The sequence below is a fragment of the Trichosurus vulpecula genome, chromosome 4 (assembly GCF_011100635.1).
Source record: "Trichosurus vulpecula isolate mTriVul1 chromosome 4, mTriVul1.pri, whole genome shotgun sequence".
NCBI lineage: Eukaryota > Metazoa > Chordata > Mammalia > Diprotodontia > Phalangeridae > Trichosurus > Trichosurus vulpecula.
The window spans coordinates 217,771,529-217,785,972 of NC_050576.1; the positions used below are offsets into that span (position 1 = coordinate 217,771,529).

Genomic DNA, 14,444 nt, shown 5'->3' on the forward strand with positions numbered 1-14,444 from the left:
ACTCTTTTCTCTCACTGGAGCACTGCCAGGCAAGAAAACATCAAAACAAGAGAAGGGGCACACTATTGTCCATAGTAGCTTTTGAATGCACCCTAGTTCTGGCTATAAAGCTGCAGATAATCAAAGGACCTTCTTTTACACCCGTGGGTAGGGGACCAGAACTGGTTTACGGAGTGTCTGCTCCTGCTCCAAAGTCCATGTGGAGACTCAGCTGAGCATTCTGCACGGGCTCATAAGGACTGGGTTTATTGGCCAGTCTCCCATTACATTTCTTTCCTCTTTAAAAAACAAACATATGTGTACAATAAACTATTTGCTCTTATAAATGTGGGTGGCCAGACTGAGAGAAGGGAGAATCCGGCTGCAGGGTGAGGTAGAGATAGAGATTTTTCTACAGTCTTCCTATTTCAATCATTCTAAAGGGCAACATGGCCAAGTCTGCTCTCAGAATCAAAACAACCTAGGTTCAAGCCTCTTCTCTGGCAAATACTGTTGGAGTGACCTTGGGAAAACCACTCAACCTCTCCCTGTCCCTAAGGACTAGGCACTTCTCTGAGACTGCGAATTGGATGCTGGTTGTTAATTTGCACTGGTAGAGGTAATTTCCTCACTGGGGGTCCCCTACACCAATAAAATTATCCGACAGTCCTGGACAATATTTTGTCTCAAAAGCTAGCCTAAAATGCAGAACGTAGTTCACATAGGCTTTTTAAACTGTGTAGGGCCCTACAGCTGGGTGGGGTAGGAGGCTTGTGTAAGAGTGGATGGGGTTGCTCCAGCATACTGATGAAATCATTCTGCTGTAGTTTGAGTATAGTGCCTCCTCGTGGACAAAGCCGATATTACTTATCCTTTCAGGTTAATACAATGATACCCAGCCAGCCCTTCTGTGGGTTAAGGAAGAAGGTAAGTCGATGTAGGCTGCTTGACTATTGCAGTGCCCCAAATGTCATGTGAGGCACCTACCAGGTGTCACAGGCAGCCTACAAGTGTATCTCACTGTATTGGACAGCAGCTGCGTGCTGGCTATGTGACGAAAGGTGAATTCCTGACCTTGTCTGGGTTTTACATTTACCCCTAAACATCCTTAAGCCAGTCCTACTTCCTGGTGACTAAGGGAGGGAAGGAAGGAAGGAAGGAGAAAAATAAAAAGGAAGGAAGAAAAGACAAAAGAAGGAAAGGAGGGAGAAAGAGAAGGAAAGAGAAAGAAAAGGAAAGGAAGGAAGGAAAAAAGGAAGGAAGGAAAAAAGGAAGGAAGGAAAAAAGGAAGGAAGGAAAGAAGGCACATAAGGTAGTGAATTGTGGGACAGCTTGAGGTCCATAGGGGAGAATATGAGCAACAGTGGTGGAAGTGATACAGAAACAGGCCCAGGGCAGAGAAGATTTATTTTGATCTTACTTGAAATATTAAGTGTCTCTAGGATGATTTTTCGCACTAGGGGGCCTACACAGTCTGTGGTCTTTGGGAGACAGAAACCACCACAGCCTTTTTTAAAGAGAGACTTTGTGAGAGGTACAAAGATATAGCACTTAGGTGTATTCACAACCCTAGTGAGTGGGGTCTTGACAGACCCATTCAGACTGGGTGTTAGGCTTTAAGAGGGGAGGGCTGCAGGATTGGGGAAAAGGTGTGCTTGTTTGGAGTTCCTCCTTTTAGACAGTGTCACAGGACATAAATGCATGTTAGAAAGGGGAAAAATCTGAGCCTGAAAAGGGTTCTCTAAGAAGAGTTAGGTCTTGGAGGAACAATTAATTTTCTTTCCTTTTAATTACCAGGTTTCCAGCTGAGAGATCAGGCTCTGACACTCTGCTCCAGGAAGCCTTGAAGAGAACATGGGACAGACAGTGCTCTGATGCTTCACTAGCCTAGTGGCTCTCTCTGGGGGTGGCACAGGATATCCATGCTGAGAATGGATTAAGAATCGGGGAGATGATGGCTTTAGAAGATGCCTGCTTCTGCAAACCCCTCCTCCCTCCTTCCCTTCCCTTTTCATCCCATTTAACCTTCAGCAAGTCAAGATTTCACCTGCTCAGCATATAAGCCAATTAGACTAAATTCCTGTTAATCTCCCAGTATGCTGGAGGGAGTGAAGGAGAGAGAAGACTAAAAGTAACCCCTGATTTCAGATTAATTTTAAAATTAATTTTTAATTTTATTCTTAATTTTAATTTTATTTTTAAAAATAAGCTTTCTTGATTGTCCCTTTCTTGATTGCTACCCCTCCCCTCACTGAACCTCTCCTGTTACACATGTAGACTGCAGATGGTGCTGTGAGGCATCTCCAATTTCCTTTCAGAAATCTCATACTGGAAGTCTTACACTCATCTGCAAAACAGAACTCATTTTCTTTCCCTCTAAAGCCTCTCTCCCCCCACCCCAACCTAAATACCATATTACTGTATAGGGCAGTAGCATCCTCCCAGTTTCTACACACACACACACACACACACACACACCTTGCCAACTGTTTTTGAATTCATCCAACTCTCTCCTCTGACACTTTGACCATTCTAGTGTGGGCCTGTATCTCCTCACTGCTGGCCTATTGCAACAATCTATTGGAGGACTGGCCTGCCTCAAGTTTCTCCCCACTCCAATCTATCCTCCCTTCAGCCTAAAGTGATTTCTTAAAGAGGAGGTCTGGTCATGTCCCCCACCCCCACCTATGTAAATCTCACTGACTCCTTGTCACCTCTAGGATCAAATACAAAATACAAAAAATACAAAAAATACAAAATCCTCTGCGTAGAGTTTTAAGCCCTTCATAACTTAGCACCTCATACTCAATGTCACCCATCCAGTGACATTGGTCTCCTTGCTGTTCCACAAACAGGATACTTCATCTCTCAGTCTGGGCATTTTCTCTGGCTGTAATGCTCTCCCTCCTCATCTCTACCTTCTGCCTTCCTTGGCTTCCTTTAAATCTTAACTAAAATCTCATTTTCTATAGGAAGCCTTTCTCAACCTTTCTTTAACTCTAGTACCTTCTCTCTCTTAGTTATTCCCTATTTATCCTGGATATAGTTTGCTTGTACATATCTGTTGTCTCTTTTAGATTGTGAGCTCCTTGAGGGCAGAGATTGTCTTTTGCCTCTTTTTATATCCCCAGTGCTTAACGCAGTGCCTGGCACACAGTAGGTACCTGATAAATGATTGATGGAATAGCTTCCCACCCCACCCCAAACTTTGGAATTTGGGGGATTTCCCAAGGATGTGGACATTCTTTTCATACCACAGCTTTCTACTCCTACTGGGAGGTATATGTCTGGGGGTGGGGTGGAGAGATGTTGAACTTCCCTTGGCCACATCTCTAATCTCTCTGCCCTGGAATCCAGAGGCTGGAAACTTCACTGAAACTCTTGCTTACACATTTACTCTATAGTCTGAGGTAAACGGTTCTCAGTCTTTGGTTCATTCATCTCTGATATTCAGATACTTATAACAGTTATTCATAAACTAAAGACCATAACATTCTTTCTCCCTTGTATTAGTCTGTAATTGGGGGAGGAGTAGGGAAGAAAATATTTCTCTGTTGCCCCAGACAGAGAAGGTCTGTCCTCTTTGCCTCTTTATCTCTGTATTACAAGCTATTTACTGGCTTCCTCCACTGCAAAAACACTGAACAAAAATAATATATAGACATGGATCACAGAGAAATGATGATTCAACATAATTTTATGTAAAACAAATCAGGAATTAGATAACACAATAGAGAAATCATATGGAAAGTGTCTGATAGCAAAAGGGGAAGGGGAATGAAACCTTTTTTTTTTTTAATCTCAAAGATGAGCAGCAGTTTTAGTCTGTTCCTATCACACCCATAAGTTTTTCTGTTTGTTTTTTTTTAATGAGTGGAGGTTGTAACTGCTGAAACCAGTCTCCAAGGCCCAGATTTTAGTCTCTGAACTTGAATCTCAAAACACTTGCTAAGGTTTGCATCTTTCCCAACCGCCATCGTAGTGCTGCCGGTGAACTCACTCATTCCTCTCCACCCGGGTCTGCCCCCTAAGAAAAGGAGAAACCTTGCTTTCCCATTACTTAGGAAGGAGCATAGAAAGGGTCATTCTTAGGGCAGGGAGGTACATTTTAAGTATCTGTTACCAGAGGAACAAATAGGGACGGAGCCAGGAGAACATGTTGACCTCTCCCTCACCACCCTCTACCTGCTTCCAATCCTAAACAGGCTAGGAGCATCAATCATCAATTTCATGTTAGAAGGGACTTCAGATGCCATCCAGTCCAACCCCTTCATTTTATAGATGAGGAAACAGTCCCAAGAAATAAAATGTCTTGGCTAATTTGGTTCACACAGGTAGCAACTGCCCAATGTCTTAAGCCAAAAGGCTACATGCCATGATCCTGCAACAATTCTCGTATTATTTCAACTGGAGATTGGCTTATTATATTGTACTTACCAAAATAAGTGGTGTTGAGAAATATATATTATGGTATTTCTAACTTCCACAGAAAGATTAACTTCAAGTCTGTGCATTTCTTATTCAAATGCAGTGACACAATTCACCTGTGTGATGAGCCAATGGCAATTAACCTGATGGTGAAGCTGATAGATTGCACCCAAATTGGTTGATTCAAATTTGACTTTGTTTGTACATGTCATATTAAATAATCATTGCATTGCTATTTATTGTCAGTTAAAGTGATTTCAAAGGGTAACTAATACCAGCTAACACTTCTATAGCACTTTAAGGTTTGAAGGGAGGGAAAGGGAGAGGGAGAGATCATTACATCTGCACAATCCAGTTAGAAAGCTGCTATCATCCCCAGTTTACATATAAGGAAACTGAGGCAGACACAGGTTAAGTGACTTGCCCCAGGTCACACAGGTAGCAAATGCCTGAGGCTGAATTTGAATTTGGGTCTTTCTGACTCCAGGTCCAGTGCTCAATCCACCTAAATGGTGGTGTCTTCTATAGAAAAAGGCAAGGTAAGAAGAGCCATGGGTTTTGGGTAAAAGAAAATGAGATATGTCTTAGACATGTTGACTCTGCTATATCTCTGGGACATCCAGTTAGAAATGTCCAAAAGTCATTTGATGATTAAGGATTGCAACTCAGGAGAGGTAGAGGCTGAATGCAAAAATCTGGCAATCACTTGCATAATCATTGAACCTGTAGGAGCCAATAGCTCACCAAGGGAGATGTATCTATTTTGTACAACCCCTACCCATATATGTTGTTTCCCTAGGCTAGACTGTAAGCTCCTCAAAGGCAGAAGCCGGTTCACTTGTCTTTGGGTGCTCAGCACTTCACCCAGGAAGGGTTTAATAAATGCTTGCTGGTCGATCCTCCTACCTCTGACTATTCCTGCCCACTGCTTTACCTGTAACAGGCACTGTCTGTTACATTGGATAGGGCTCTTCATTTGGGGTAGGGAGAAGGAATCCAGGGGCCAAAAGGAGTGTGATAAAGGGAAGATTATTCTCTTCCTCTTGCTATCCTCCCACTCCACTCCAGGGATGAGACAAGATTCCTTAACCCAGACCCAGTCAAAACGCAGACGAAGAAGGATCCTGGGGTCAGGACACCCAGGGCAGAGAAATGAGATTGTTCCTGATCTCTAAAATGTGGTGGGAGTTCTACTGGGTTCCAGGGACTGAGTAGACTTTGTATTTTGGGTTCTGGCTAGAATCTACGGTGAGTAAGAGACAGAACAACTGACAAAATGCCCTATTATCCACCTGCTACCCAAGGCTAAGGAAATAGGGCTGCCCTCCTACCTGGAGTGATTTGGAAGTAGCTGCCTCTATCATTGCTGAGCCAGTATGTCTCAGCTGAGCAGATTCAGAGACACTGCTGCTCAGGAATTTGGGGGCAGGAATAGAGAAGGGACATTGGGTATTGGTAGGGGGCATTAGCAACCGATTATTTTTTCTCCTGGCATTCCAAAGCTGGGAGGTAAATAGCACAAGCTTAGCCCTGCCATGCCTTCCCAGAGCTCAGCTGGAAGAGGGGATCAGAGGAGCTAAAAGGTGAGGTTGGGTACTCATGTTCTCTGCTCTGCTGTGGATTGTGGGAGGGCACTAGTTAAACCCTAGTCCCATAGAGCACCTGAAGTAGGAAAGGAAGTGAAAGATAAAGCCAATAGGAAGAGATCAGGCTAAGGTTCTTATGGTCTAGGAAGTTGGTCTAGGATTGGCCTTGGAGGTTTGCAGGGCTCAGAAGACAAGGACAATCCTGGGGGCCTGGCAGGATTTCAGATAAACTAACAGGGCAGAGAGAGGCAAACTTGGTGAGTCTTACGCACATGGAGTGGTTTCATTATCTGAATTATAAAGGTTGGGAAGAAAAATTGATCTGGGGAAGTACAGTGGCTTCTGTTACCTGGAAGGCCCTCAGGTTTTGGGACATTTCTGACCTTTATATGTATGTAAAACACCTTTCAAACCTAAAGTGACATTCAAATATTAACTACTATGACAACTTATGGTGTCCCAGGAAGAGAAGGAGCAAGGAGAGAGCTAGAGAGAAGAAAGGAAAGGGAAAGCAGAAATAGAGAAGGGTAGTGGGGAGAAGCAAGAAAGAGAACACAAAAGATGGTGGAAGGAGAAAAGGAAAAATGGAGGAGAGAGGGAAAAAGTAGTGGTGATAGAAGGGTTAAGGAAAGCACAGAGAAGAGAGAGGAAGGATGCAAGCAAAAGGCAGAACATGACACTGCAGGTGGTCTGGAAGACATGATGCTGGGCAGAATGACAAGTTAAAATGTGAGACTTGACCTGAATCCAAGCCACAGGAGGCACCTGCCTCCTGTGGGGCAGGATTCCCTTGGACAGAGAAGCCCCCTGAAGCCTAACAAAAGGCTTATATAAGGGAAAGCCCAATTCCTTTTATTCTGTCCTATCCACCAGGTGAAAGCTTTAGGGGTATCTGTGAGACTACAGACTTCTAATCATGAAACAGATGTGCTTTTCATGACCATTTTTCCAGTTCCCAAGGAGGGGTATGAAAGCAACTTTACATGTTCAGTATGGGAGAAGACATAGTACTCCCAGAGAGAGGCTCGAACTTCCCTTCAAATTTACTTTTTCCACCCCAATATTCCAGACCCTGCAACCTGATAAAGAGGCTTCACAAAAGAATGATTAAGAAATCCAGGGAAAAGGAGAAAAATGGAACAGCAAGTGGCATTCCCTAAACACAAAATTTCCCTTCTTCATTTTCTCCTGTTTCTTCCAATTTCTCCAGTCCACTGGAGAGTCTATTTTTAAAGACAACAGAGTAGCTCACTTCCCATTATTAAACTACATTTAAAATGGAAAAAAATGACAAGATGAACACTGGAAGGGGAGTTAAAACCCCAGATCCAACACCTATGTGGGGTCTCGGGCAAGTCTGCCTCCCTGGTTCTCAGTTTCCCCATCTGTTAAATGACGCTCCTAAACCATTTATTCCCAAGGAGGTTAGAATAAAGAATCAAAGATGAAAATTTAACAAAACACTCACAAACTTCTTGATATATGAGTTACTCATTAAGAGTAAATCTGGGATGTGGAGTTAGAAAGAATATGGGAGAAACAGACCAGTTTTAGCTCTTTAGGGAGCAGGATGTGCAGCCAAATCCCACTGCACAAAACCAAAGTTCTGTAGCTCCAGGCTGGCAGGGGCAGGCACTGTTGATTCTGGGGATCAGAGTTCCTCACTTTTTGCTAGGCAGTTAACATGAAGGATGGGAGGCTGCTTAGCACAGGCGCCAGCTGCTGGCACTGAGCTCCTCAAAGGGAGTTTTCCCTTTTTCTCTGGCTCTGCCTCACCAGCTTCCACAGCCCATTTTCACACCCTTCATTTGGGTGATTTCTTCTAGTCTGTCTCTTGGGGTGACAAAACCACCCCAAGATGCAGCTATTTCAGGCATCAGGGCAGGTTATTAGTCTTTGCATTTATCTGGTCTAGGAAAGCACTGGGCAAAAATACAAAAGCAAAGCCAGGTTTGTGCTGTGGAAATGAGTTCCGAAGCCAGAATGCTGAGATTGGATGATGGGCCAGAGAGAGCAAGGCAGGTTAAACAGAATACATGTGGTCATGAGTGAAGGAAGCAAGGGCTTAGATTGGCCCTAATATTCTAAGTAGAACAGGAACTGTTCCATCCATTGTCCAGGGCAGCTGAGCCTGGCTGCCTCTCCAAATGCCTAAAAACCCATTCTCAGGTAGCAGAGACTAGGACTTTATTCACTGAGCAGATTGCTGGCAGGTGCAGCTCCCTCTGTGTGTTTCCCACCCACCCACGGCACCCTCTTTCAGTCTGTTGGAGCCAGCAAGAGCTGGTGATTAGGTAACTCTCTCCTTCTCCCTTCCCCCTATGTGTTTATGAGATGCCAGAGATTGGCCAGGCTTGGGGAATGGGCTGGGGCTGGTCTACGGTGTGTTAGAGAGCTAAGCAAGAGGCAGAAAGGCATGGGTCATCCACTCTACGAGGTAACAATGGGTAGGCAGGAGTTGGGTCATTATTTTTCTAATGTGAAGTTCTTCTTTTAAAAGTGAGTCCCATTTCTTGTCCCCAAATGAAAAAAAAAGCCTCACAAGTTTTCCAGAGAGAGACTGGCTCTCTGCCTTCTTGAAATCTGTCTTCTGTTGAACACATGGACTGGCTGTTCCTAAGGCTGCGTGACCACAAGCATGATGGTGTTAGTGTAGTGTTGTAGGCAGGCCAAGCTGGGGCTTCCAGGTCAGAATTAAAATGAAATTAGTAGACTGCAGTTATCCAACAGTTAATAAATAGTTTTAAAAAGGGGTTTATACTTGGCCACCACAGGGAAAGAATTCAGTTGGGTGCTGTTCCCCACCCCCCCACCCCACCCACTGCTGGCTTTGTGTATTCAGACCACCAGGAAGTGACAATGATGGTTTTCAAGCCTCGGTTCTCTGGTCAATCAATTCTCAAGAGCCATTTCAACACTTGTTAAGAAGAAACTAACCTACCCTACATGGTAAATATTGCTGCTACTACAAGTTAGGTGGCCTGTGTTATGTCTTGTGAAGGCTGACTATCTTTAAAGGCCCTGAATCACTTCTACCCTGAGTCATGTCTGGTGAGCACAGGGACCACACACACTGCCCTGTGCAGAGGGTGTTTCTGTCATGGCTGGGTAAGCTCACTGCAGTTATTGAAGGTTCTGAAATCATACAAAGTATTGAGTTCTTGTAAGACTTTTCCTGAGAGCCAGGTTTTGGTCCTACACAACTGCCTTTTCCTTTGGCCATATCTTCAGAGAGATATTCAGAGTTTTCACAGTGTCCACAACAGTTCTACTCTCCTTTCATTCTTGGTTCACAATGATAGGGTCTGAGGCCTGTCCCTATGTCACACAGTTATGAATGATGTCCTGGGCTGGGATTCTCAGGAGGCCTTTCCTCTCCTGAAGACTCTCTTAAGCCTCTTGTAGGGGATAAAGTTGGGTTCTGCTTCTGTCTCAGCCTCTCATAACCCCTGAAAAGAAGAGCCAGAAAAGAATAAAAGGACATTTGCAGAGTAATCCATAGTCAACATACTGAGGCATCTAGGGAGTTATTTTCAATCTGCTTATGAAAAGCGAAATGAACTTGGGAGTTTCAGTCATTACCAGGCCAGCCAACAACTAGGTTTATCACTGACAACCCCTCTTCAGCTCTGAGGAGATGTCAGGCAGCACTGGTACAACACTAGACTGAGAAGTGAGGGGCATGTAGCACGGACACAGCATGGGCAGCTGAGTCACAGAACCAGAGCTAAAGGGGACCTCAGAGGTCATCTGATCTTATCTTCTATGAGCAGGAATTCCCTCTACCATATCCCTCAACAAATGGTCATTCACTTCCCAGAGCAGTTCATTCTACTTTTTTGATAAACTGTGATTACTAGGAAATTTTTTCTTACACAGGCCTGAAATCTGCCTCTGAAACTTTCTGTTACTTAATTGTTAGTAATTAGTAAAATTAGTGGTTATTGGTTGTTGTTCAGTTATGTCCAATTCTGCACAACCAGGATTTTCTTGGCAAAGATATTGGAATGGTTTGCCATTTACTCTTCCAGTATGTCGCCATTTTACAGAGGAGGAATTAAGTGACTTGCCCAGGGTCACACAGCTAGTAAGTGCCTGAGGCTGGATTTGAATTCAGATCTTCCTGCCTCCAGACCCAGTGCTCTATCTACTGTACCACCTAGCTGCCCTAGTTAGTAGTTAGTAAATTGCTGTTAGTTCTGCCTTCTAGAGCCAAGCAGAAAACAAACCTAATGCCTCCTCCATATGAAAGCCTTTCATTAGAATTACATATCCCTCTAGATCTTCTTTAAATCAAGCTAAACATTCCCAGTTCCTTCAATTAATCCTTAAATGAGAGCATGTATAAAAAAAGCATTATGCAACAGCTCAAAGCAAGACAAATGTTAATTATCATCTTCTTGGTTGTCCTCCTCTGGACATGCTCCAGCTTATGAATGTTATTCAAAAAAAAGGTGACACCCAGACCTAGACGCCATCCTCCACATGAGGATGATGGACAAGAGCAGAGGACAGCAGGGCAGTCACCAACCTAGTACCGGATACGATGTCTCTTTTAAAGCAGCCTGACATCATGTTTGCTTTTTTGGGCTGCTTTATCACACTCTATGGACTCAGGTAGAGCTTGCAATCCACGGATGTTGTTTTTCAATGAGCTATTAGCCCGGACAGCTAGGTGATGGCTAGATAGTAGTAAATAGAGCACCAGGCCTGGAATCAAGAAGCCTCATCTTCCTAAGTTCAAATGTGGCCCCAAACACTTACTAGTTGTGTGACCCTGGACAAGTCACTTAACCCTGTTTGCCTCAGTTTTGTCATCTGTAAAATGATATGGAGAAGGAAATGGCAAATCACTCTAGTATCTGTGTGAAGAAAACCCCAAATGAGGTCATGAAGAGTTGGATATGACTGAAAAATAACTAAAACAACAACAAATATCAAAGAAAAGTGCCCTGATACCTTAGAACCAGAGGTTAAAATAGGCATTGGAAAAAATCCACCAATCACCTCCTAAAAGAGATCCCAAAATGAAAACTCCAAGGAACATTAGAGCCAAATTCCAGAACTCCCAGGTCAAGGAAAAAATATTGCAAGGAGCCAGAAAGAAAAAAAAATCATTTATCATGGAGCCAGTCAAAATTACAAAGGATTTATAGCAGCTTCTACATTAAAGGATCAGAGGGCATGGAAAATGATATTCCAGAAGGCAAAGAAGCTAAGATCATAACCAAGAATCACCTACCCAGTCAAACTGAGCATAATCCTTCAGGAGAAAAAAACCCAAACATTTAATGAAATGGAGGAGTTGGAGAGATTGGAGGAATTCCTGAGGAAAAGACCAGAGCTGAACAAAAAAACTTGATCTTCAAATACAAGACTCAGGAAAAGCATAAAACGGTAAAAAAGGAAAGAAATTTAATAAAGAGATTCAATAAAGTTAAACTGTTTACTTCCCTTCATGGGAGGGGAAGATGATACTTGTAACTCTTAAGAACGCTATCACTATTTTAGCAGTTAGGAGTATGCAAGAGGATGCAAGTATAAGGTGACTTTGATGGGACGATATTCCTCCCAAAAAAAGTTGAGTGACAAAAAGGATTACATTGGGAGAAGAAGGAAAGAAGAGAATTATTTCACATGAAGAGGCACAAACAATCTATTACACCGGAAGGGATTGGGGGAGGGTGGCACAGTGGGCATCATTTGAACCTTATTCTCATCAGAACTGGCTCAAAGAGGGAGTAGCATATACAATCAGTTGGGTATGGAAATCTATCTTACCCTATGGGAAGTAGGAGGGGAGAGAGTTAAGAAGGGGGGAGACTGACAGAAGGGAGGGTAGATTGGAGGAAGCAGCGGTCAGAAGCAAAACACAGGTAAGGAGGAAAAGGGTGAAAGCAGAGAAAGAAGGATAAACCAGAGGAAAAATAGGATGAAGGGAACACACAGATAGTAATCACAACTGTGAATGTGAATGGGTAAACTCACCCATAAAATGGAAGTGGATTAAAAACCAGAGTGAATTGAAAACCAGACTCCTACAAAATGTTTTTTCACAAGAAACACACAAAGCAGAGAGACCACACACACAAAGTAAGGGGCTAGAGCAAAATCTATTATGCTTCAGATGAAATAAAAACAGCAAGGGTAGCAATCGTGATCTCAGACAAAGCAAAAGCAAAAACAGATGTAATTAAAAGAGGGAAGGAAGGAAACTACATCTTGCTAAAAGGTACAATAGACAATGAAGTAATATCAATACTAAACACATGCACCAAGTGGTATAGCATCCAAATTCTTAAAGAAGGTAAATGAATTACAAGAGTAAATAGACAGTAAAACTATTTAGTGGGAGACCTCAACTTTTCCTTTTCAGAACTAGAAAAATCTAAACACAAAATAAACATGAAATAAGTTAAGGAGGTGAATAGAATCTTAGAAAAGTTAGATATGATAGACCTCTGGAAAAAACTGAATGGAGGGAAAAGAATATACCTTTTTCTCAGCGGTACATCACATCTACATAAAAATCGACCATGTATTAGGGCATAAAAACCTCATAATCAAATGCAGAAAGGCAGAAAAATGAAATGCTTCCTTTTAAGATCATAATGAAATAAAAATTACCTTCAATAAAGGGCATTGGAAAGACAGATTTAAAATTAATCGGAAATTAAATAATTTAATCCTTAAAAATGAGTGGTCCAAAGAACAAATCATAGAAACAATCAATAATTACATTAAAGGGAATGATGACAATGGACAACACGCCAAAATTTATGGGATGAAGCCAAAGCAATACTTAGAAGAAACTGTATATCTTTAAACTCACACATCAAGAAAACAGAGAAAGAGCAGCTCAATGAACGGGCATGTAACTTTTAAAAAAAAACTTAGAAAAAGAACAAATTAAAAATCCCCAATTAAACACCAAATTGGAAATCCTAAAAATCAAAGGAGAGATTAATCAAACTGAAAGAAAACTATTGAGGTAATAAATAAAACTGGAACTGGTTTTATGAAAAAAAACCATTAAGATAGATAAACCAATGGTTAATTTTATTAAAAAGAAAAAAGAAAACCAAATTACCAGTATCAAAAATAAAAAGGATGAATTTAGCACCAATAAAGAGGTAATTAAAGCAATTACTAGGAACTATTTTGCTCAATTATATGCCAATATATCTGACAATCTAAAGCAAAATCGATGAATATTTACAAAACTAGAAACTGCCCAGATTAACAGAAAAGGAAATAGAATATTTAAAATAACTCCATCTTAGAAAAAGAAATTGAACAAGCCATCAATGAACTCCTTAAATAAAGTCCCCAGGGCCAGATGGGCTCACAAGTAAATTCTGCCAAACATTTAAAGAACACTTTATTCCAATATCCTATAAACTATTTAGAAAAGTAGGTGAAGGAGTCCTATCATATTCCTTTTATGACACAAGCATGCATGGTGCTGATACCTAAACCAGGAAAAACTAAAATAGAGAAAGAAAACTATAGACCAATTTCCCTAATGAATATCGATGCAAAGATTTTAAATAAAATACTAGCAAAGAGATTACAGTAATATATCACAAGGATCATGCATTTTGACCAGGAAGGATTTATACCAGGAATGCAGGATTCAATGTTAGAGAAACTATCAGCATAACTGACCATAATAAAATCATATGATTATCTCAATAGATGCAGAAAAAGCTTTTGACAAAATACAGTACCCATTCCTATAAAAAATGCTAGAGAGCATAGGAATAAATGGAGCTTTCCTTAAAATGTAAGTGGTATCTATCTAAAACCATCAGCAAGCATTATCTGTAATGGCAATAAGCTAGAATCCTTATGAATAAGATGAGGGGCGAAGCAAGTATGCCCATTATTAGCACTATTATTCAAAATCATACTAGAAATGTTAGCTATAGCAATAAGAGAAGAAAAAGGAACTAAAGGAATTAGAATAGTCAATGAGGGAATAAAGCTAGCACTCTTTGCTGATAATATGACAGTATACTTAGGGAATCCTAGAGAATCAACTAAAAAAACTACTTGAAATAATGAACAACTTTAGTAAAGTTGCAGGATATAAAATAAACCTGCATAAATCATCAGCATTCATACACACACACACACACACACACACACACATATATATATACATAACCAACAAAGACCAGTCAGCAAAAAGATACAAAGAGAAATTCCATTTAAAATAACTGCAGGCAATATAAAATATCTGAGAGTCTACCTGCCAAGACAAACCCAGGAACTACATGAACAAAATTACAAAACATTTTTCACACAACTAAAGTCAGATTTAAATAGAAGTGGAAAAATATCAATTGCTCATGGGTAGGCTCACTGGCTCAGCAACCACAGCTGCCAGTTCTTTCAGTTCTCTGGGATAGAGTTTGTCTTGTAAAGTGAACTCATCAAGGGGCAACT

The 14,444-nt window shown here is 41.5% G+C and overlaps 1 protein-coding gene across 2 annotated transcripts in view; it reads right to left on the minus strand.

Annotated features, from left to right (window-relative positions):
• Nucleotides 1-1,836: 1,836 nt before the first annotated feature.
• Nucleotides 1,837-14,444, minus strand: part of ENDOV (endonuclease V) — a 71,050-nt gene continuing 58,442 nt past the window's right edge. Inside the window, exon 9 of one of the 2 annotated variants that reach the window (XM_036756910.1) lies at nt 1,837-1,904. In XM_036756910.1, the coding sequence (XP_036612805.1) occupies nt 1,862-1,904 (43 nt within the window). In that variant the 3' untranslated portion in view covers nt 1,837-1,861. Of the gene's footprint in view, nt 1,905-8,816; nt 9,443-14,444 lie in introns of those variants that run through there. The other variant, XM_036756909.1, reaches the window with a different exon arrangement.